This window comes from Ahaetulla prasina, chromosome 4 (assembly GCF_028640845.1).
Source record: "Ahaetulla prasina isolate Xishuangbanna chromosome 4, ASM2864084v1, whole genome shotgun sequence".
Lineage (NCBI taxonomy): Eukaryota > Metazoa > Chordata > Lepidosauria > Squamata > Colubridae > Ahaetulla > Ahaetulla prasina.
In genome coordinates, this window is record NC_080542.1 from 34,049,081 (window position 1) to 34,072,108 (window position 23,028).

A 23,028-nucleotide genomic window follows, 5' to 3' on the forward strand; every position below is an offset into this window, starting at 1 on the left:
TGTCGAAGGCGACGGAGTTCCAAGTTTTCTAAGCCTAGGATTTCAAGTCTAGTGGGATAAGGTATTTTGTTGTTTTCAGAGGAATGGAGAACTCTTCTTGTAAAATATTTCTGGACACGTTCAATTGTATTTTTATTTATTTATTTATTTATTTATTTTTTAGTTTATTTATTTAGTTTTTTAGTTTATTTATTTATTTATTTTTTGATGTCAGAGATGTGGTGAGGGTTCCAAACAGGTGAGCTGTATTCTAGAATTGGTCTAGCAAATGTTTTATATGCTCTGGTTAGTAGTGTGGTGTTTTTGGAAAAGAAGCTACGCAAAATTAGGTTTACAACTCTTAGAGCTTTTTTTGCTATGTAGTTGCAGTGGGCTTTGGCACTTAGATCATTTGACATGAAGACTCCAAGGTCTTTAATGGGATGGGGGTCGTCTGTAAGGTAATGTCCATCTAGTATGTACTTAGTTTTAGGGTTCTTTTTTCCTATATGTAAGACTGAGCATTTGCTGGTTGAAATTTGGAGCTGCCAATTTTTAGACCAAGCGGTTAGATGGTCAAGGTCGTTTTGAATTATAGAAGTGTTATCTGTGGTGTTAAATAGTTTTACATCGTCAGCAAAGAGAACACAATTACTTGAGATATGGTCACAAAGATCATTAATGTATAGAATAAAGAGTGTTGGTCCAAGGACGCTGCCTTGAGGAACGCCACTCTTGACAGGAACAGGATTTGATAAAGCATTGCCGATTTTGACCACTTGTTGTCTGTTAGACAGAAAAGCAGATATCCATTTGTGGAGGAGTCCTGAGATGCCATAGGATGGTAGTTTAAGGAGAAGTTTATCGTGTACTACTGAGTCAAAAGCTTTGCAGAAGTCTATGTAGATTGCATCTATTGATTTGCCTTGATCTAGATTTGAAGTCCATATGTTTTTGCAGTGGAGAAGTTGTAAGTTACATGATAACTGTTTCCTGAAACCAAATTGTTTGTTGGAGAGTAGGTTGTTAGTTTCTAAGTGTGAGGTAATGGATTGGTTGATGATAGATTCCATGACTTTGCAGGTGACGCAGCAAAGGGAGATCGGTCTGTAGTTTTCGACTAAGCTGGGGTCTCCTTTTTTGAAGATGGGGATGACTGTGGCTAGTGACCATAGTTTGGGAAGAGAACTGGTAGTGAAAGCTTTATCAAAGATAATACTTAGGGGTTCAGCTATATTAATGGAAAGTTTTTTTAAGAAATATGCACATAGTCCATCAGGTCCAATAGAAAGCGATGGTTTTAAGTTGTGAAGAGCTTTACCAACATTGTCTTCTGTGAAATCTATATGAGTTAAATCATCATAGTCATTGCTGGTTCGTTTGTGGAATGTTGGATATGTGTTATCGGAGTTAACAAAAACTGAGCCAAAGAAAATGTTGAAGAGGTTTGCTTTTTTTTTTTTTTTTGTTTACATTTATACCCCGCCCTTCTCCGAAGACTCAGGGCAGCTTACAGTGTATAAGGCAATAGTCTCATTCTATTTGTATATTTTTACAAAGTCAACTTATTGCCCCCCCAACAATCTGGGTCCTCATTTTACCTACCTTATAAAGGATGGAAGGCTGAGTCAACCTTGGGCCGGGCTCGAACCTGCAGTAATTGCAGGCTACTGTGTTCTTAATAAGCCTTAATAACAGGCTTTACCAGCGTGAGCTAAACCGGCCCCTTTGACTGTTTCATCATTGCATTCTTTGTTGTTAGAATCTTTTAGTGGTGGGATGGATCTTGAGTCTTTAAGTTTATTGTTGACAAAATTAAATTTGTTAAATGTTATTGGATATGAGAATGCCTCAATAGATGATACCCAAATTGGAATTTTTTAAAAATAAACTTTCTTTATCTTCTCCCAATTTAATAACAACGCCTCTCTAATTAAATGTCTTCTAAAATATCCCTGTGTTTTAGCTTGCCCATACCATAAAAAAGCATGCCATCCCAACAACCAATCATGTCCTTCCAAGGTCAATATTCTATTATTTCTTAGAGTTATCCATTCTTTAATCCACATCAAGTTTGCTGCTTGATAATACAATTCCCAGTTAGGTAACCCAAAGCCCCCTCTCATTCTCGCATCTTGTAACAATTTTTGTTTTATCCTCGCTTTTTTCCCTTGCCAAACATATTTCAACATCATTTTATTCAGTTCCACAAAATATCCTTTCCCCAGTTTAATTGGAATGGTCTGGAACAAATACAAAATTCTAGGTAGTATATTCATCTTAACTGTTGATATTCTTCCAAGCAGTGACAATTGTAAATGTTCCCATTTTGCCAAATCTGTCACAATCTGCTGTTTGAGTTTACTATAATTATTCTCTTTCAATGTGCTACACCTTGCAGTCAAATATATCCCCAAATATTTAACTTTGTTTGTAACCGGCATCTCTGAGCATTCTACCAGTTCAATTTTTTGCTTCATTAACATATTTTTGTCAAAATCTTCGTTTTATCCTTATTAATTTTCAAACCTGCCACTTTCCCAAATTCACCTATTTTATCTATCAAGCAAGTTATAGATTCTAATGGATCCTCAATAATGAAAACCAAATCGGACTTCCTGTTTGGCACCGTAGGTGATGGCGGTGATCTTTATGATCACCAACCTCTGGATTATGTGGAATCGCTAGGACAGCTTAAATCTGCTGCCCAGCGGTTCGAAAAACCCTCTCTTCGGGAGAAGAAGAGATGGTGAGCTGAGGGCAGAGGTTGAATTTCCCTAAAGCCCCTGAGAAAAAAGGGGTTTGAAGGGTTAAGTTCCCTCCAGTAACCCGAAGTGCTCCAGATCTGAGGATTTTTCTGCTTTGGCGGAACCAATCACCACGACCAAACATCGAGATTTATTTTGGACAATAAAGGATTATACCGGACAGAACGAAAGTGGGAGAACTTTATGCAAGTAGCCAAGCCAATTCCCCGTTATTTTGTAACAAGCTTGAAAACAGCAAGAAAATGGAGGCGAATTGTTAACGAGTTAACGAGTGGAAAGCGAAAGTGATACTTTTAGCGTTTGCCGTCTGCCCCTGGTAAATTGCATGTTATTTGCTACTTCAACTCTTTAACCCTTTGCTGCCTAGAATCTAGGGGAGATTTTCTTTTTAAATATTGCTTTAAAAGACTGTGTTTCTCAGAGGTTAAGAAGATTTAAAGTGAATATTAAGTTGGAAATAAATAAATAATTTTATAGAAGATGGCAGCCAAACAATTAAAGTCTACTGTAACAAAGGGCTCTGGAATTTCATCAGCTGGTGCCTCTCCAGCTCATACAGCAGAGACTAGAACATTGAACTTAGAGGCGGTACAAGAGAATTTAAAAGACTTTATGCAAGAAAAATTTAAAGTAATAACTGATGAGATGTCTGAAATGAAAGAGCAGATATTAGAAATTCAAGTGGGAAATAAAGAAGTTAAGGAAGGATTTGTAACTGCAGTACAAAGTTTGGCAACAAATGTGATTTTATTAGAAGAGGAAGTTGAAGAAATTAAGCAACATAATTCAAAATTAGAAAATAAAATGGCTGAATTTCAAAGTAAAATGGAAAAGACAGATGATGAAATAGTTTTGATACAATATAGAAATACGGAATTTGCTCTAAGAATCCGTGGTTTGAAAGAGAATAAAGAAGAGAATTTAAGGGAAATTTTTTCTGAAGTATTTGCTGAGATATTAGCAGCTCGTCCAGCAGATGTGGCTTATCAAATTGATAAAATATATCGTGTGAATTCTTGGATAGCAAGGCAAAAAAAGTTGCCAAGGGATGTTGTTATTTATTTTACAAATAGAACAGTGAGAAATCAGATTTTGCAAGCCTCATATAAGGGGGAGAAGATTCAGATTGCTGGTCAAGATATTTTAATATTAAAGGAAATTCCACCAAAAATGTTAAGGGCTAGGAAGGAATTTGCCTTCCTGGTGAATGAACTTAAAAATCGTCAGATTGAATATAGATGGGATATTCCAACTGGTATAATAGTATATTATGCAGGGAAAGTACATCGTCTCAATACAGTTGGAAAAGCAAGAGAATTTTATGCTGAGGTATTAAAAGTTGGAAGTCTTCCTCCATTGGAAGCTAGAAGAAGGGAGACGGAAGTGAAGGAAAGAGAAGTGAAGCAGGTACAAGAACAGATTGTGATGGAAGAAGATTTATTACAAGTGTTGGAAATACCTACGATGGGTTCAGACTCAAAAGAACAAAGGCTAACAAGAGCTGCTGCTAAACGCAAGGAACAAGAGATGAAGGCACAACAACAACTGGCAACTACTACAATGGAAACAGTGGGAGGAGCAAGGCCTAAAGTAAAATGTGATCTCCGGCTAGTGTTCCAAAAGTTTCCTTTGGCCGATAATGGCAATTAAACTATTATCTTGGAATGTTAATGGTTTGAATTCACCGCAAAAGAGAAGGAAAGTATTTCACTATTTGAAACAATTTAAAAATGACATTACCTATTTACAAGAAACACATATTAGATCTTTAGACCAGAAATATTTGATAAATTCAAAACTGGGAGTACATTTTGTTGCCTCCTCTTTGGAAAAAAAATGGTTTAGTTATATATATAAAGAAGAATTTTGCCGATATATATATATATATCGGCAAAATTAATTGAGGTGGATAAGCAAGGAAGATACATTGCTATCGGACTTTTGTTGGAGGGAAAGAAGACATTATTAATAGGAGTTTATGCTCCGAATCAACAACAAGAAATTTTTTTCAAGTTTTTACATAAAAGAATAGTATTTTGGGATTATAAATCATATATATTAATGGGTGACTGGAATGGTGTGTTGGATACTCAGAAAGACAAAAAAAGTTTAAGGAAGATATCAAGCCGGGCGAAATTACCAAAGGCTTTTTTTGAAATGATGGAGGACTTGGAATTAAGAGATATTTGGAGAGAACGTAATACAGAAGAGAGGGATTTTACCTTCTTTTCTGACAGGCACCAATCATTTTCGAGGATTGATTTTATTTTGATTACTAATGATTTGTATTCTAGAGTGAAGAAGACTAAGATTTGTTCAAGAACTCTATCTGATCATAGTCCGGTTTGGATTGAATTTGATCGGGAAAAGGAGGCTAGGAGATCATGGAGGTTGAATGAGAATTTGTTTAAATATGAACAAAATGTAAATGAATGTAAAAAGCAAATGAAAGAATTTTTTATTATGAATATGAAAAAAGAAACATCTATAGAGATGATTTGGGATGCTAGCAAGGCCTATATGAGAGGAAATCTTATACAAATGAATATTAAATACAAAAATAAATTGCAGAAAAAGAAAAAGGAATTGGAAGAGGAAATTAAAAAGAAAGAACAATTATTGATAAATAGCCCAGGAAATAGTAAAATAAAAGAATCAATAAATATATTAAGAGGTCAGTTTAATATGTTGATGGCAGATCAAGTAGCAATTAATTTACAATATGTAAAACATAATACATAATACATTTAATAATGCCAATAAGCCAGGAAGATGGCTTGCCTATTTAATAAGGAAAAAACAGAAATCACGAATGATTGATAAAATAGAATATAGGGGTAAGGAAGTTTACCAAAAGAACTTGATTAAAAAAGCATTTTTAGAGTATTATAGTAAGTTATATTCTAGGGACATGATTGATGATACAGAGATAGAAAGATATTTACAACAACAAAATATTTGTGAGCTTACAGAAAATCAAAGAGAAGAACTGAATCAATTAATTACTTCAGAGGAAATTTTGTTAGCAATTAAGAAACTTAAAATCGGTAAAGCACCAGGTACAGATGGTTTAACAGCTGTTTATTATAAAAATTTACAAAATGAGATGGTTGAACCACTTAAAGAGTTATTTAATAAAATTCAAATGGGAGGAGATGTTCCCCCTTCATGGAGGACAGCCTTTATTTCGTTAATACCGAAGGAAGATCGAGATGGTATTAAAGCAGAGAATTATAGGCCTATATCACTTTTAAATACTGATTACAAGATATTAACCAAGATACTTGCTAATAGATTAATGCCAGTGATGAATCAAATAATTCATAATGATCAGTCAGGATTTATTAAAGGTAGGCAGATGAGATATAATGTGAGGCAAATCGTAAATTTACTTGAATATTTGGAACGAAACAACCAAGTCTCAGTGGCATTACTTTTTTTGGATGCTGAAAAAGTTTTTGATAGATTGGATTGGCAGTTTTTGTTCAAAGTAATAGAAAAAATGCAATTTGGGGATTATTTTATCCATGCAATCAAAGCAATATATCAGAAGCAAACAGCACAAATAATAGTAAATGGTGGGTTAACAGAAACTTTTAAAATTGGGAAAGGGACGAGACAGGGATGTCCCTTGTCCCCATTACTTTTTATTTTAACTTTAGAAATTCTTCTGAATAAAATACGTGGTTCCGATCGAATAAAGGGAATTAGAGTTAAACATCAAGATTACAGATTAAGAGCTTTTGCAGATGACCTGGTTGTTACTGTATCTCAACCAATATACTCAGTTACTGGTTTAAAAGATATAATTGGTCAGTATGGCAAAGTATCTGGATTTAAGGTGAATCAACAAAAGACAAAGATGATAACTAAAAATATGAATATACAACAAAAAGAAGAGTTAGAAAGAACTACAGGTTTTGAAATTGTTAAAAAGGTTAAATATTTAGGAATATATATTACAACTTCAAATGTTAAATTATATAAAAATAATTATGAGGTATTATGGCAGAAGGTATGGAAAGAAATGGAGAGTTGGAAGAAGTTACAACTATCTTTGCTGGGAAGAATAGCGGCTATAAAAATGAATGTTTTGCCCAGGTTTTTATTTTTGTTTCAAATGATACCGGTGCTTAAGAATGATATTAAATTACAGGAATGGCAAAAGGGGATTAATAAATTTGTATGGATGGGCAAAAAACCAAGAATAAAATTAAAAATAATGCAGGATACAAGGGAAAGGGGGGTCTTAAAATGCCTAACTTAAAATTGTATTATGAAGCAGTTGTCTTATCATTAATTACTGATTGGATTAATTTAACTGAGGAAAGAGTTTTGAATATAGAAGGTTATGGTTTGTTATATGGGTGGCATGCCTATTTATTATATGATAAGAAAGTAGATAAAATATTTAAAAATAATATAATTAGAAATGCATTATTGAGGGTTTGGAGGAAATATCAATATAAATTAGATGGAAAGATTCCAATATGGGCAATCCCGAGACACATGATAGAAAATATAAATATATATCAAAAGATGGAGGTAGTTACCTATAAAGAACTTCTTTGGATGGAAAAGGGGGATTAAAATCTAGAGAAAAGATGGGGGAAGAAGGGAAAAATTATACATGGTTCCAATATGGACAATTACAAGCTAGATGGAAATTAGATCAAAAAATAGGTGTTAGGCAAATTGAGGATAATTTGTTAAAACAAATGAGAGATCAAGGCCAACAGCATATTAAGAGGTTGTATAATGTATTAGTAGAAATAAACTCAGAGACTGAATTGGTTAAGGATTGTATGATTAAGTGGGCACAAAATTTTCAGCAACCAATAATGTTGGAAACTTGGGAAAGAATTTGGGTGAGGAATGTTAAATTTACACAAGCGTAAAATATGAGAGAAAATTTTTATAAGATGTTTTATAGATGGCATAGACCCAAAAAATTGTCATGTATGTATCCTAATGTACAGGCTAAATGTTGGAGATGCGATTGTGAAGATGCCACTTATTACCATATATGGTGGACTTGTAAAAAAGTTAAAGTATTTTGGATTAAAGTATGGTGGATTATGCAGAATATTTTGAAAAAGAAGATTAAGTTTACTCCGCAGTTCTTTTTACTAGGAATAATTATGGACTGTACAGTTTTTTATCTATCAAGCAAGTTATAGATTCTAATGGATCCTCAATAATGAAAACCAAATCATCAGCAAAAGGTTGGATTTATATTCTTCCTTTTGGATTTTCATACTTTTTATCTTTCTTTCCCCTCTAACATTTCTATTTAATACTTCCAGTGTCAGCCCAAACAGCAGTGGTGACAGTGGGAACCTTGTCTTGTGCCTTTTTCAATTTGGATCGCTTCAGTCAGTTCACCATTTATCATAACCTTAGCTGATTGTTTATGGTATATAGTTTCTATTGCCTTAATAAACATTTCACCAAAACCCATTTGTTTCAGTTGTAGAAGAATAAAACACCAATTAATGTTATCAAAAGCTTTTTGTGCATCCAGAAAGATCAACGCCATCTGTTTTTCAGGATGGGCCTCATAATATAATACTGGACAATCATAAGTGTCCAGTATTATTCTCATATTGTTTTTAATATGTCTTTTGGGCAGAAATTCATTTTGATCAGAAAGTATAAACTCATTCAAGTATCGTTTAAGTCGTTCTGCCAATATTAAAGCAAAGATTTTATAATCCGAATTTTCAGAGATATTGGTCTATAGTTTTTAACTTGTTTTAAGTCGGTATCCTCTTTTGGGATAAGCGTGATATAAGCCTCTGTCCAGGTCTCAGATATTTTCCCTTTTTGCATCACTTCATTCATAACCTCTAATAGCGGAAGGCCCAATTGTTCTTGAAAAGTCACATAATATTTGACTGGCAGTCCGTCTGGGCCTGGTGTTTTTCCACTTTTCTGTTTTTTAAGTGCTTGCATTAGTTCCATCATTGTTATGTTTCCCTCCAAATCATTTCCATGTCTTTAGGAATCTGGGGTAAATTTGCTTTATATAGATAATGTTTCACATTTTCCTCATCAATTTGCTCTTTTCCATATAATTGCCTATAAAAATTTTGAACTTTTTTCTTCTCTTCATTCATATATTGGATCTGGCCTTTATTATCCATTAATTGTACTATCCTACGATTTTCTTTCTCTTTTTTGAGTTTGTAAGCTAACAATCTACCTGGCTTATTAACATTTTCAAAATAGTTCTGTTTTGCCCCTTTGATTTTTTGTGCTAGCTCTTCTTTTTCAATCAGAGCCATTTTATGTTTAATTATGTCCATTCTCATTTTAATATCTTTTCTCTCTGGAAATCTTTGTAAATATAGCTCCCATTTCCTATAGTCATTTTCTAGTATTTTAAAAGTTTGCTTTTTCATACGGTTCCTTCTCCCTACATAATCTATCATCAAACCTCTTACATATGCTTTCATTATATCCCAACAATTTTGAGTTGAGGTGCCTTCCTTTTTATTTTCCTTAAAGAAAAAAATCAGCAGGGCACAGGCTGATAAAATTCTGTCAAGACAACACGATGGTCATAGCAAACACTCTTTTCCAACAACCTAAGAGATGACTCTACACATGGACATCACCAGATGGTCAACACAAAAATCAGATTGACTATGTGCTCTGCAGCCAAAGATGGAGAAGCTCTATACAGTCAGTAAAAACAAGACCAGGAGCTGACTGTGGCTCAGATCATGAGCTTCTTCTTGCAAAATTTAGGCTTAAACTAAAGAAAATAGGGAAAAGCACCAGGCCACTCAGGTATGAACTAAATCATATCCCTGATGAATATACAGTAGAGGTGACAAATAGATTTAAGGAATTAGATCTGATAGACAGAGTGCCTGAAGAACTATGGACGGAGGTTCGCAATATTGTACAATAGGTAGCAACTAAAACCATTCCAAAGAAAAAGAAATGCAAGAAAGCAAAATGGCTGTCTGAGGAAGCTCTGTAAATAGCTGAGGAAAGAAGGGAAGCGAAAAGCAAGGGAGAAAGAGAAAGATACACCCAGTTGAATGCAGAATTCCAGAGAATAGCTAGAAGAGATAAGAATGCATTGTTAAATGAACAGTGCAAAGAAACAGAAAAAACAATAGAATAGGGAGGACCAGAGATCTATTCAAGAAAATTGGAGATATGAAGGGAACGTTTCATGCAAAGATGGGCATGATAAAGGACCAAAATGGCAGGGACCTAACAGAGGCAGAAGAGATTAAGAAGAGGTGGCAAAGTTACACAGAAAAACTATACAAGAATGAGCTTAACATCCCTGATAATGATAGGGTGGTCACTAACCTTGAGCCAGACATCCTAGAATGTGAACTCAAATGGGCCTTAGGAAATCTGAGCAACAACAAAGCTAGTGGAGGAGACAGTATTCCAGCTGAGCTATTCAAAATCTTAAAAGACGACGCAGTAAAAGTGCTACATCCAATTTGCCAGCAAATTTGGAAAATTCAACAATGGCCAAAGGATTGGAAAAGGTCAATTTACATTCCAATTCCAAAGAAAGGCAATGCCAAAGAATGTTCAAACTATCGCACCATTGCACTCATTTCACATGCTAGTAAGGTTATGCTTAAAATCCTACAAGCTAGGATCCAGCAATATGTGGATCGAGAACTACCAGAAGTACAGGCAGGATTTCGTAGAGGCAGAGGAACTAGAGATCAAATTGCCAACATACGCTGGATCATGGAAAAAGCTTGGGAGTTCCAGAAAAACATCTACTTCTGCTTCATTGACTATGCTAAAGCCTTTGATTGTGTGGATCACAACAAATTGTGGCAAGTTCTTAAAGAAACGGGAGTACCAGACCATCTTATTTGTCTCTTGAGAAACCTGTATGCGGGTCAAGAAGCCACAGTGAGATCTGGACACGGAACCACTGATTGGTTCAAAATTGGGAAAGGAGTCCGGCAAGGCTGTATACTATCACCCTGCCTATTTAACTTATATGCAGAACACATCATGAGAAAGGCGGGGCTAGATGAATCAAAAACTGGAATTAAGATTGCCGGAAGAAATATCAACAACCTCAGATATGCAGATGATACCATTCTAATGGCAGAAAGCAAAGAGGAACTAAAGAGTCTCTTGATGCAGGTGAAGGAGGAGAGTTTAAAAGTTGGCTTGAAACTCAACACTAAGAAAACTAAAATCATGGCATCCGTCCCTTTCAATTCCTGGCAGATAGATGGTGAAGAAATGGAGGTAGTGACAGATTTTATTTTCCTGGTCTCCAAGATCACCGCAGATGGAGACTGCAGCCAAGAAATTAAAAGACACTTGCTCCTGGGGAGGAAAGCTATGGCAAATCTAGACAGCGTACTAAAAAGCAGAGACATCACCCTGCCAACAAAAGTGCGTAAAGTCAAAGCTATGGTTTTCCCATTTGCAATGTATGGCTGTGAAGGTTGGACCATAAGAAAGGCTGAGCGCCAAAGAATTGAGGCCTTTGAACTCTGGTGCTGGAGAAGACTCCTGCGAGTCCCCTGGACTGCAAGGCAAACAAACAAGTCAGTTCTAGAGGAGATCAACCCTGACTGCTCTTTAGAAGGTCAGATCCTGAAGATGAAATTGAAATACTTTGGCCACCTAATGAGAAAGAAGGACTCATTGGAGAAGAGCCTAATGCTGGGAAAGATTGAGGGCAAAAGAAGAATGGGACGACAGAGAACGAGGTGGCTCGATGGAGTCACTGAAGCAGTAGGCATGAGTTTAAATGGACTCCAGAGGATGGTAGAGGACAGGAAGGCCTGGAGGAATGTTGTCCATGGGGTCGTGATGGGTCGGACACGACTTCGCAACTAACAACAACAACAACATATTGTCTGTTCTCTTGAATCCTTTCTCTCCACACATCCTTTAAGTTCATTTCCTCTACCATTTTAAAAAAAGACTTCAGGAGGGTCTTTCTATTTTGCCTGGTTGTTTTTTGTGTTTTATAGTCCAACTTCACAATTTGATGACGTTTTTGATGTTAGCTGTCCATTTTAGATCTTGCGATATGGTAGAACCTAGAAATTTGAAGATCTCTACTGTTGATACTGTGTGTTTAGTATTGTAAAGTTGGAAGTATGGAAGGGTGTCTCCTAAAATCTACCACCATTTCTACCGTTTTGAGTGTGTTCAGTTCCAGATTGTTCCGGTCGCACCACAAGGCTAGTTGTTCAACCTCCTGTCTGTATGCGGATTCGTCATTGTCTTGAATGAGACCGATCAGTGTTGTGTCATCTGCAAACTTCAGTAGTTTAACAGATGGATCATTAGAGATGCAGTCATTGGTATACAGAGAGAAGAGAAGTGGGGAGAGCACACAGCCTTGGGGGTCCTGGTGCTAATTGTGATTCTGCTTAGCTTCACCTGCTGCTTCTTGTTTGTTAGGAAGCATATGATCCACTTACAAGTGTATAAGCTGTAAGCTGTAGCTGGTTTAGCTTAATTAGAAGAGTGTCTGGAATTATGGTATTGAATGCTGAGCTAAAGTCTACAAAGAGGACCCTTGCATAGGTCTTTGGAGATTCAAGATATTGTAGGATGTAGTGCAGAGCCATATGTTGATCTATTTGCTTGGTATGCAAATTGCAAGGGATCCATGATGGTTTTCAAGTGGGACAGCACTAGCCTTTCAGAGGTGTTCATGACTACAGATGTTAGAGCAACTGGTCTGTAGTCATTCAGTTCCTTGATGGTGGGCTTCTTCGGCACTGGGATGATGGTAGAGCGTTTGAAGCAAGAAGGAACATAGCACATCTCTAGTGATTTATTGAAGATATTGGTGAAGATGGGGGCCAATTGGTCAGCACAGACTTTTAAGCAAGAAAGAGTTATCTTGTCTGGGCCTGAAGCTATTCCTGGCTTTTGTCTGTGAAATAGGTCTTACACTTCCTTTTCTCTGATCATTAGGGATTGTGAACCCAATGGGATGGGGTCAGTTGTAGGAGGCTTGGCTGTTGTTGGTATGTCTGAGATGGGGGTTGTGGAGATAGGTGGTTGTAGTTTCCTTTCAAACCTGCAGTAAAACACGTTCAGGTCATCTTCCACCTTGATTTCCTTCAACCTGGGAAGGAGGTTTGCCGTAGCCGGTTATATTTTTAAGAGTTTTTCACATGTTTGCTGGTTCATTTGTTGAGAACTGATTCTTTAGTTGAATTCTAATCCTGCATCTAATCAGAATGAATTCTAATCCTGCCTCAGACAGAAAGCTAGCTGGATATTCTTAGGTCATTGATTTTCCCTCAGCCCTAGGAAGGAGGTAATGGCAAACCATTTCTGAAATTTTGCCAAGAAAACTGCGGGAACTTGTTTGGGCACAGTGTCTCAAAGATAGTTATTTAACTATTAAAATATCCTGTTAGGGCAGACTTTGCAAATCATTACAAGATAATACGTTGATTGAGAATTGGTGAAGTTGTAATTCAACATTTTGGGAGGGGACTGAATTGATAAAATGTTCTGTGACAAGGGAAAGTTGGCTCCTGTGCCTTTGCACATCTACGTACTCTTAAATTCTGTTGCTTCTGGCATAGTACATTCTTCTAAGTAGTTATTGAGAGATGTGACAGGTGATAAAAGAGCAAGCATGGATTACTCTACTCTTCTGAATTATTCTAAGATCTCTAGTCACTAGTCGCATACCCTCTACTATAACATCACTGATGTTCTGCTGGGGGAAGTATAGATGATACATTGATGTCACATGTACAAAATTACTAGAGGTGTGGTTGAGAGGCATGTTGTTGGATTGAAGTAAGAGATAGTGGGTTTTTCTTTTTCTTTTTCTTTTTGGTAGACTGCTCTCTTTTCTCTGAGATTTATAAAAAATGCGGGAAAATTAATATTATGGCATTATAGCAAGCATAAGAGATATATCTCTTCTCTGGATTATTGCAGCCAAAGATCCCTTCTGATGAGTTAGAGAAATCTTTCTGACAGCAGTGCTGTTTTCTTATAACTTTTCTTTTGCGTCTGATTTGCCTTATTTTGTCACCAGTGTCATTCCTATCCCTGTTCACTCTGCCATGCAAAGCAAAATATTCTACAGTGACGTCATCTAAACTTGACTTCTCCTCTCTTCCAGATACCACAAGGACCAAGAAGAGTCATGAAAAGGAGGGCGTGGAATACAACTTTGTTTCAAAACAATCATTTGAGATTGATATACAGCACAACAAGTAAGCTTTGCTCTGAAGTACTTTCAGTACCTCTGAGATACTTTCTTTGCTCTGAAAGTATGTCATTTTTTGTATTAAATTCCATTCATGTCATGTATCCTCTGAGAGTCTAATTAGAGTAGCTCTCCTTTGCTGATGGAGACTTTAATTTCATGGGTAGTAAAACTTTGACAAGCATATTTTATCTAAGTTTGGGGCTATAGTAATGGGGAAGTTCTGTTTGGCTGTAAATGTTCTCCAGATTGGGATGGAACCAAAGAGATCTTATTAAGTCTGGGTTTGTTTATTTAATATCTTGAACAACCATATTTTTCGGATTATAAGACACACCTTAATTTTTGGGGAGGAAAACAAGAAAACAAGAATTCTACCTCTGCCTACCAGCATCAGGATCAGCAGCATTCTCACTTCCATGCGGATTTTGATAATGAGTAGCACAGATCTTTTTATCCGTTTAAAACAAATCCTGTCACTCTACATGCATTTAACTGGAGTGGGTCGTGGGGGATGATTTTCATGGGGGCAGAAGAGGGACTTGGCATGGAAGGCTCCACTCTTGGCTCTTCACCAACTGAGTCAGGACTCAGTTGGTGAAGCAGGCGCTACGCAGGAGGTGTAAAGCAAGGCGCTGCCACCCAAGAACACTGTTGCCGTGATCGATGCTGGTGAACCGCACAAAAATGCAATGCTCTTTTTTTTGCCTCCATACACTGTTTTTGGAATCAGGGAGGAAAGTATTTTCAGGCGGCAGCGCCTGCCACACATTCCATTTTTGGAATTGGGAAGAAAGTGTTTACGGGTGGCAGCGCCTTGCCTTATGCCCCCTGTGCTTCTGCCCGAAAACACTTTCCTCCCCAATTCCAAAAACGGGGTGTGTGGAGGGGAAAAAAGAGCATCACATTTTCAGGCGGTTCCAGGTGGCGGAGATTGCGGCAACATTGTTTTCAAGTGGCAGCGCCTTGCCTTACGCTCCCTGTGCAGTGCTTGCTTTGCCAAATGAGTCCTGACCTCTGTGCTTCCCTGGGCTGCTTCCAGAATCAGGCTCCGACTGAGGCAGCAAAGGCACAGAGGGCTTGCCGGGAAGCCTGCACCATGTTTACGAGATGGCGGCGTTCAGGAGGACTGAAGTCCTGCGTCTCTATCGGGCCTTGTTGCAAGAAAGCCAGGCTTTCAATGCCTACGGCTATAGGTAGGAAGATGGGGGTGTCTTGAGAGTGGAGCCTTCGGTGCCAAGTCCCTCTTCTGCCCCCATGAAAATCATCCCCCACCCCATTCCACCCACTCCAGTTAAATGCATGTAGAGTGACAGGGTTTGTTTTAAATGGATAAAAAGATCAGTGCTGCTTGTTATCAAAATCCGAAAGGAAGTGAGGATCCCCGGCCACTTAGAACTGCCGGAAAATGCGACATATGGAAGCTGACAATCTCCGAAGGGTGGGGGCTGGTGGATGGGCAAGGCTATATTTGGTGTATAATTTGTACCCAGATTTTCACCCTCTTTTTTGGGGGGAAAAGGTGCATTTTATACTCCGAAAAATACAGTAATTGTATGCACTCCTATGCTGCATTTCTCTCAGTTTCTCAACACTTCACAAAATTAGACAGTGTTCTGTGTCTGATTCAAGATCTCTTCTTGCCTGAACTTTCCTAGTTTACCTTTGCTCGGAAGGGGAAGGTGAGGAAACTGAACAATCCTTTTAGTACACAAAATTGAAGATCTGTGCAGTGTGCTCCATGTGCCATACTTTTTTTGGTACTCCAAATATGATGGAATTGAATTTCCCCAAGAGACATATGCTAAATAAACATTCTGGGATTTAAGTTGCAACATATCCAGACTGCTGGGGATCACTGCTTAGTGGTGCATACATCACTGCACCACTACCATAGGCTGAGGGTATTAAACCCCATGCTAATGCGGAAGAGATCCTAAATTAATTTTACATTAGTTTTGACTTCAGAATGCTATGTTTGTGTTGTGTTTGGGAGAGTGACTAGATATCTCAAGGTATAAGATTTATATACATACATACATACATACATACATACATACATACATACATACATATATATATATATATATATAATATATATAATATATATATATATATTGCTTTCTAAACATTTGCTCTTTTCTTGATGAAAGTGAAATGTTCAGAAAGAGTCATCCCTTTTAAATCTTGCGGCCTGGAGCAAATTACTAAAAATAGAAAAGAGAAAGACAAAGTAAACAATTTTACACTATAATAAACATTTGACACATTTACATGCTATCTTCTCTTTTGAGGTTGTTTTTGCTTTTTCTCACTTAATTCCCTCATAATTTTCAGGTTTGTAGAACATGGAGAATATAAGGAAAATCTTTATGGGACAAGCCTGGAGGCGATACAGTCTGTCATGTCTAAAAATAAAGTTTGCCTTGTGGATGTTGTGCCTGAGGTAAATTAACATTTTAAAAAAAACTGTGCTCCAGATTTGCTTTTCAGTTTAGGGTCCATCGTAACCAGGGACAACATATGGGCCTTTTAGAAAGAAATTAGCAGTGTGTAGCAAGAACTGTAACAAATAACAGAGGCATTACAAGTTAATTTCCTTGTGGAAATATGCTGTGTTATTTTCAGATGTACCTTGTATCATATATTTTTATGAAGTTTTTGTCATTTGGCACTGCTACATCTATCACTGTCTCCTGGTCCTTGGTCAACCATCCAAGATGTCTGGTTGATACCTGTCTATCCATCTGGATCTGGAAGTCTCACGGAATTTTAGCCCTATTATTCTCCTCAACCTTCTGTGGTATCTGTCATTTGAACTTGGGAGTGTTCAGCCCATACTGTCCAGATGTTCCTGTTCATAATGCTAATTACCTGGTTGTGCTGTTCAGTGTAGGTTGTTCCTGCCTGCAACTTATACATGACACTGTATGTTGAATTGTCTCTAAGGCCTGTCTACATAGTCTTCACCCATAATACCTAAGAGAAATATAAATAAATAAGATATATATTTTCTTGGGTTCTACATTATTTTCTTTTCCATATTAATCTTTTATTACTTTTAATAACTGGTGCATTTGGTCAGAAATGCAGAATTAGCCACATTTTCAAGCAAATAGCATTCACTTGACTATCAGTTGACTAATTATCATTAAATATTTAAGTGGAACAATTAAAAATACTTCAGATGGTTTCAAAAAATATTTCATAAGAACTAGGCTTTTCTCCCAGATATTTTTAACTTTTATTAATTTATAGTCCTTTTTATCCTGGTGTGCATTTTTGGTACTATTTATCAATTGATTGCCACTTTTATTATATTTACGGTTATATTATAAAGCAATACAACAAAATTCAAGATTCCTTCAAAGATTCCTTTAGGCCATCAAATCAAGATAAATATTGACAATTCCTTTCCTTTAAGAAATTGCGGCCACAGATTTCTGTTTTGCATATTTTTGCTTCCAGGCAGTGAAGCACTTAAGGACAGCTGAATTCAAGCCCCATGTGGTCTTTGTAAAGCCTCTTGTCTCTGAAAAGAAAAAGAACACACCAGCCACTCTGCTGACAGAGGACATCTTTGTCCCACTTGTAAGTATTTTGTATTGAAAGGATATTTTTATGCAAAGAGCTTATAATGGGATGGGCAACTTTTGCCTCTGCTGAAGGCTGCCTTCCCTGGAAGGTCATCTGTGTACAACACCAGAATTTGATGTGGTAGCTATGCAGATCAAAGTGATTGTAGGATCACCCATTTTTCATTTTCTTTCTAATTTACTTGGTCTAAAACTTGGCAACTTGGCAACTCCAGATCTTGGCAACTTGCAACTCCAGATCTCAACCAGCAAATGCTCAATCTTACATATTGGAAAAAAGAACCCAAACACTAAGTACATACTTGATGGACATTACCTTACAGATGACCCCCACCCCGTTAAAGACCTTGGAGTTTTCATGTCAAATGATCTAAGTGTCAAAGCCCACTGTAACTACATAGCAAAAAAGGCTCTAAGAGTTGTAAACCTAATCCTGCGTAGCTTCTTTTCCAAAAACACTACACTACTAACCAGAGCATATAAAACATTTGCTAGACCAATTCTAGAATACAGCTCACCTGTTTGGAACCCTCACCACATCTCTGACATCAATACAATTGAGCGAGTCCAGAAATATTTTACAAGAAGAGTTCTCCACTCCTCTGAAAACAACAAAATACCTTATCCCACCAGACTTGAAATCCTAGGCTTAGAAAACTTGGAACTCCGTCGCCTTCGACAAGACCTAAGTTTAACTCATAGAATCATCTATTGTAATGTCCTTCCTGTTAAAGACTACTTCAGCTTTAATTGCAACAATACAAGAGCAACCAACAGATTTAAACTTAATGTTAACCGCTTTAATCTAGATTGCAGAAAATATGACTTCTGTAACAGAATCATCAGTGCTTGGAATACTTTACCTGACTCCCATAATCCTAAAAGCTTCAACCAAAAACTTTCTACTATTGACCTCATCCCATTCCTAAGAGGACCATAAGGGGCGTGCATAAGCGCACAAACGTGCCTACCGTTCCTGTCCTATTGTTTTTTTTTCTTTTCTTTTCTTCTTCCTATATATATATTGGTGCTTATACCTCCTAATATTTACTCATATATATGTTTATAAACTATATAATCCTTTTTATATGATGTTGTGACAGATAAAAATACTTCCTTGGATCCTCCTTTTCTCTCTTCTGTTACCCTTGATTTATGCATTCCAAAATTTGTTTTTATAGTATCCCCAGCAGTGTTTGCCTGTAGGGAGTCAGTGTCTACAAGATGGTGGGCACAGTATCATAATCCAAATTCCAGACCTTTCATACATGTGGCAGTATCCCATGCACATACAAAACGGATGTGACTTCACTCTTCATCTTGAGACTTTGATGCATGTACTCCATGGATATCTCTGACTATATCTTCCCCATTGTTGTTTAGATATTTCATTTTAAAGTTTTTGTTGTTGGAAAATTATACTCTGGTGATTAGATCCAGATTCATATTATATACACTCATTAAGCTAAGCTATAGTTTACTTGTTATGGATTCAATAAATCACTGTTCGGTGAATTTGCATATGGCTGTAAGCCATAAATCTAATTTTCAAATCACAATGACTAGATTCATACAACACATTAAATGCAAACCAGACAAACCTCATAATGGCTTAATGTAATGGGTGAAGCTGATATTGGTGCAAAGAATAAAGCCATTGTAATCAGTGGGTCATAAATCCATCATGACCTAAATATCTTTGATTTCTTTGATCTTCTAAACTATGATTACGGTAGGTCTACTGATTGAATATTTAATAAATTCTTAAGTGAGTGGCAAATAAATGTACAGCCAAAGAAAAATGCCTTAAATTTTTATACCTGTAACTTGACATATTCAGGTTATTACAAATAATCCTTGACTTATAACCACTCATTTTGTGACCAAAGGTATAACAGCACTGAAAAAAAGTGACATGACTGGTCCTTGCACTTATGATCATTTCAATATCCCCACAGTCACTTGATAAAAATTCATGTTCTTGGCAACTGGCATGTATTGATGATAGTTGTAGTGTCCTCAGGTCATGTGATTGCCATTTGGGACTTTCCCAACCTGCTTCTGCCATGCAAAATCAATGGAGAAAGCTGGATATGTTTATGATAGTGTGATTCACCTAACAACTGCACTGATTCGCTTAATTGTGGCAAAAAAAAAAGTTGTAAAATTGTGTAAGACTTAGTTAACAACCACTTTCTTTTTGCAACAGAAATTCTGATCCCACTTGTGGTCAGAAATCAAGAACTACCTGTACTAAATTTCACTAACCAAATCTGCTTGCTGTAGCAGAATTACCCAATGGGACTTTTTCCCCCTTAGGAAGTGCCAAGAGGATGTTGCAGCTCAAAACCAAATTTTAAAGAACCATCCTGAAAGGCCCCAAGAGTCATTTCCTATTGTCTTTCTGTTTCATTTTGCAGGATGAGGAGCAGCAAGAGATGGTGAACTCAGCAGCCTTCATTGAGGAGCAATATGGCCACTTAATTGATAGTGTTCTGGTGAAGGAAGATCTCCAGAGTGCCTGCAGCCAATTGAAAACCATATTGGAGAAACTGAACACAGACTGCTTTTGGGTGCCTGTCTCTTGGGTTAAGTTGTAGTCAGCCATGTTATGCCAAAAATGATGGTTTATTCCTGTTTGATAATAATAATTTGTAAATAGAATGGATGGTTAAAAAGGGAAAATGCAGCAGCAGCAGCCAGCTTATTTGAAAAGCTGGAAAGAGAATCTGTCTGCAACTAAAACCATATTCTGATTAATCGCTTCCTCTACAAGAATGGAATGAAAAATTGCACGATACAATCCAGGGTATGTGTGAGTCCTTTTAGACAGCAGTTCTAAAGACTGAGATTCAAACTGTGGTCATCTTGACAAAGATTAAATAGCTGGGAAACATTACAGAGCAAAATATGCCAACTCTGAAACTTCCACAATCAATAATAAATAAGAGAGTCCTTCAATTAAGGGTTATAATATCAGATAATACAATAATAAACCTTCCCCACTCCTCCTGTTGGTTGGCCAAGCAGAATCAAAAGAGCAATTAGAAGTGACAGTTGATACTTTACTAGAAGATTAGTCTTCCTAGCCACCTGCAAAGGCTTTTATAATTTTGTGTGAAAATTAGCTATGCTGTATATTCTCTCTACATAACTATATTTTGAGACATCAATGACTGGGATTTTCTCCTGGGATTATCTTAATAAACTGCCTAAGTAATGTGTTAAATTATGAAGTTAAGGCATTGGAAAGTGTCTCAGTTCTAATCAAAGGACCACAAATTCCTCACGAGAAAAGCTGAAGAAGCATTTCTCCTCTATTTCTACACTGTTATGGGTGTAAATGCTGAGGTATCTGTTTTGTAGGCCAACCAGTTACCCATTTTAGGTCAGCTTTAACTTAGGCAAGTGGTCCGAATTTTTAAAAGTGCAAAGGATATTTGACCTGAGCTCAACCTTGCAGAATGATAGCTGAAGATCTTTGGGAATCAGGAGTATCCAATGTCCAAGCCTGTCCATGACTAGCATAATACTGGATTTGCTGTGCAAACATAAAATTGGATGCAGAGTTCAGCATCCAGAAATTCACTTTAAAGGCCAAGCAAAATTTCAGTTCTTCCAATGATTGAAAAGTTTTTGTTTGCTTTTCTGGACTTGGTAAACATCTGAAGTGGAACATCTTTCAATTCTAAGAATTGAAGTGAAGGAACATCAGAACTCTGAAGCACCACAGCTAGCCTTTTCCAGACTCCATATTCAGTATGATTGGGACATCATAAACACATACAAGTCATCTACCATGCTTTGCTTTATTTAATTCTTCTTGTAGAATGATAATTTTTTGCAGATAATGTTGTTTTAGTGATTAAAAGGGAGGGCTAGTTCTTGTGAGAAAGGGCTTGACTTTTCTGTATTTTTCTTTTGTTCTCTGTACTGGTTTTTCTGTTCCACTATGGTTTTTTTGTGCATGTCTTTGTAAAAAAAATATTTCCCATTGGAAAAAATAATCATCAATCTTCCTAGAACTCTTCTATCACTTAACCACAGCATTTATCACCAGTCTTTTGAAGCAGAAATTATTGATCTACTTATTTAATTCTGTAGTTTTAAAATTGTAAAGAAAGTTAGGGCTTTGTTTTAAAAAAATTATCATTGATATTGACTGATAATGGGTCATCAAGTTGGTGTCAGTTCTTAGCAACCATATAGATAATTTCTCCAGATGAATCTGTTCCCAGGATACTGTAGTTCTTCAGATCTTCCAATGGTGTAATGTAATCCATCTCTGCAGTACCTGAATCCATCTCCTTGTTGCTGGTCATTGTCTTTCTTTTCATCGTTCTCAACATTACAGCTTCTCCAAGAGCCAGATGTCTTCATATGTCCAAAGTAGCATAATTTGAGCTTGGTCATTTGTGCTTTGAGTGATTTAAGATTGATATTATTACGTCAGGGGTGTCAAACTCGTGTCGTCATATTGTCACGTGATGTATCGTGGCTTTCCCCCCCTTCGCTAAAATGGGAGTGGGCATGGCCAGCGCATGAGGTATCCAGCCTACGGGCCACGAGTTTGACACCCATGTACTAGGTGAACATCTCTAGAAAACAGCTGGCTCACCATTATTAATCTTTCTGTGAATGAAACAAGGTTCTAGGATACACTGTCAATTGATGTGAAAGGCTGGTAGAGTCTGAGAGATCTAGCTAGCACCTGACAAAAGGTGAAGGTATATGTTCACTTTATATATTGTATGTATGTGGTATAATATGGTAATTGCATTTATCCTTTACAAGTGTGGGAGAGAGACATATAGCTTGGAATGCAAGGAATTCCCCCCTCCCCTCCCAATTTCTCTCTGAACCTCTCATGCCTAAAATAAAATTTCCCCTTTGGTATCAAATACATAGTTTGGTTCATAGAATGTGTCAACAAGCTGGTAGGAATTGTGTAATAAGAATTCAAGTTTCCTAAAAATGTTAGTCTTTTGCAAGAAAAAAATAATAGCTAAAAGGCTAACCAGTTCATTATTGCATATGATTTATGTATGCAATAGGTATTCCCTAGTGTCCTTCAGAAGACAAATTGGTGCAGAAGATGCTCCTTGAAGAGAAAAAAAAAATGTTCAATCTTTGATATCAAACCACCACAACCCATTTTGCAAATTGGGTGTGTGGGAGGATGGGTGCCAGTAGCAAGGCAGAATAATTCTTTTTAACTGTGCATGAATGCAGCTAGAATAATCAAAACTCTTTTTAACAGTGTGTGCAACTAGAATATTTTTTAAATTGTTTTTATGCAGAAGAGCTGCTTGTATGCTAGCAATGCCTCTGACTGATGAGTTGCTTCTTTAAATAATTCACTTTGTTGTATCTGGGATAATACAATGAATTTATGCATTTGATACATGCAGTTTTTCAGAGAAATTTTTAGGATGAGAACTGCTTGCTTTAATTTACCTGCACTCCCTTGATATCTCAT

At 36.8% G+C, this 23,028-nt stretch overlaps 1 protein-coding gene across 3 annotated transcripts in view; it reads left to right on the top strand.

Moving 5' to 3' along the window:
• The window catches only part of MPP3 (MAGUK p55 scaffold protein 3), a 121,855-nt gene extending 98,827 nt beyond the window's left edge, over positions 1 to 23,028 (top strand). For all 3 annotated transcript variants that reach the window (XM_058181916.1, XM_058181917.1, XM_058181918.1), the window contains 4 exons: positions 13,867 to 13,960; positions 16,291 to 16,399; positions 17,422 to 17,544; positions 19,970 to 23,028. In XM_058181916.1, coding sequence (XP_058037899.1) covers positions 13,867 to 13,960; positions 16,291 to 16,399; positions 17,422 to 17,544; positions 19,970 to 20,149 — 506 coding nt within the window. In that variant the 3' untranslated portion in view covers positions 20,150 to 23,028. The remainder of the gene's footprint in view (positions 1 to 13,866; positions 13,961 to 16,290; positions 16,400 to 17,421; positions 17,545 to 19,969) is intronic.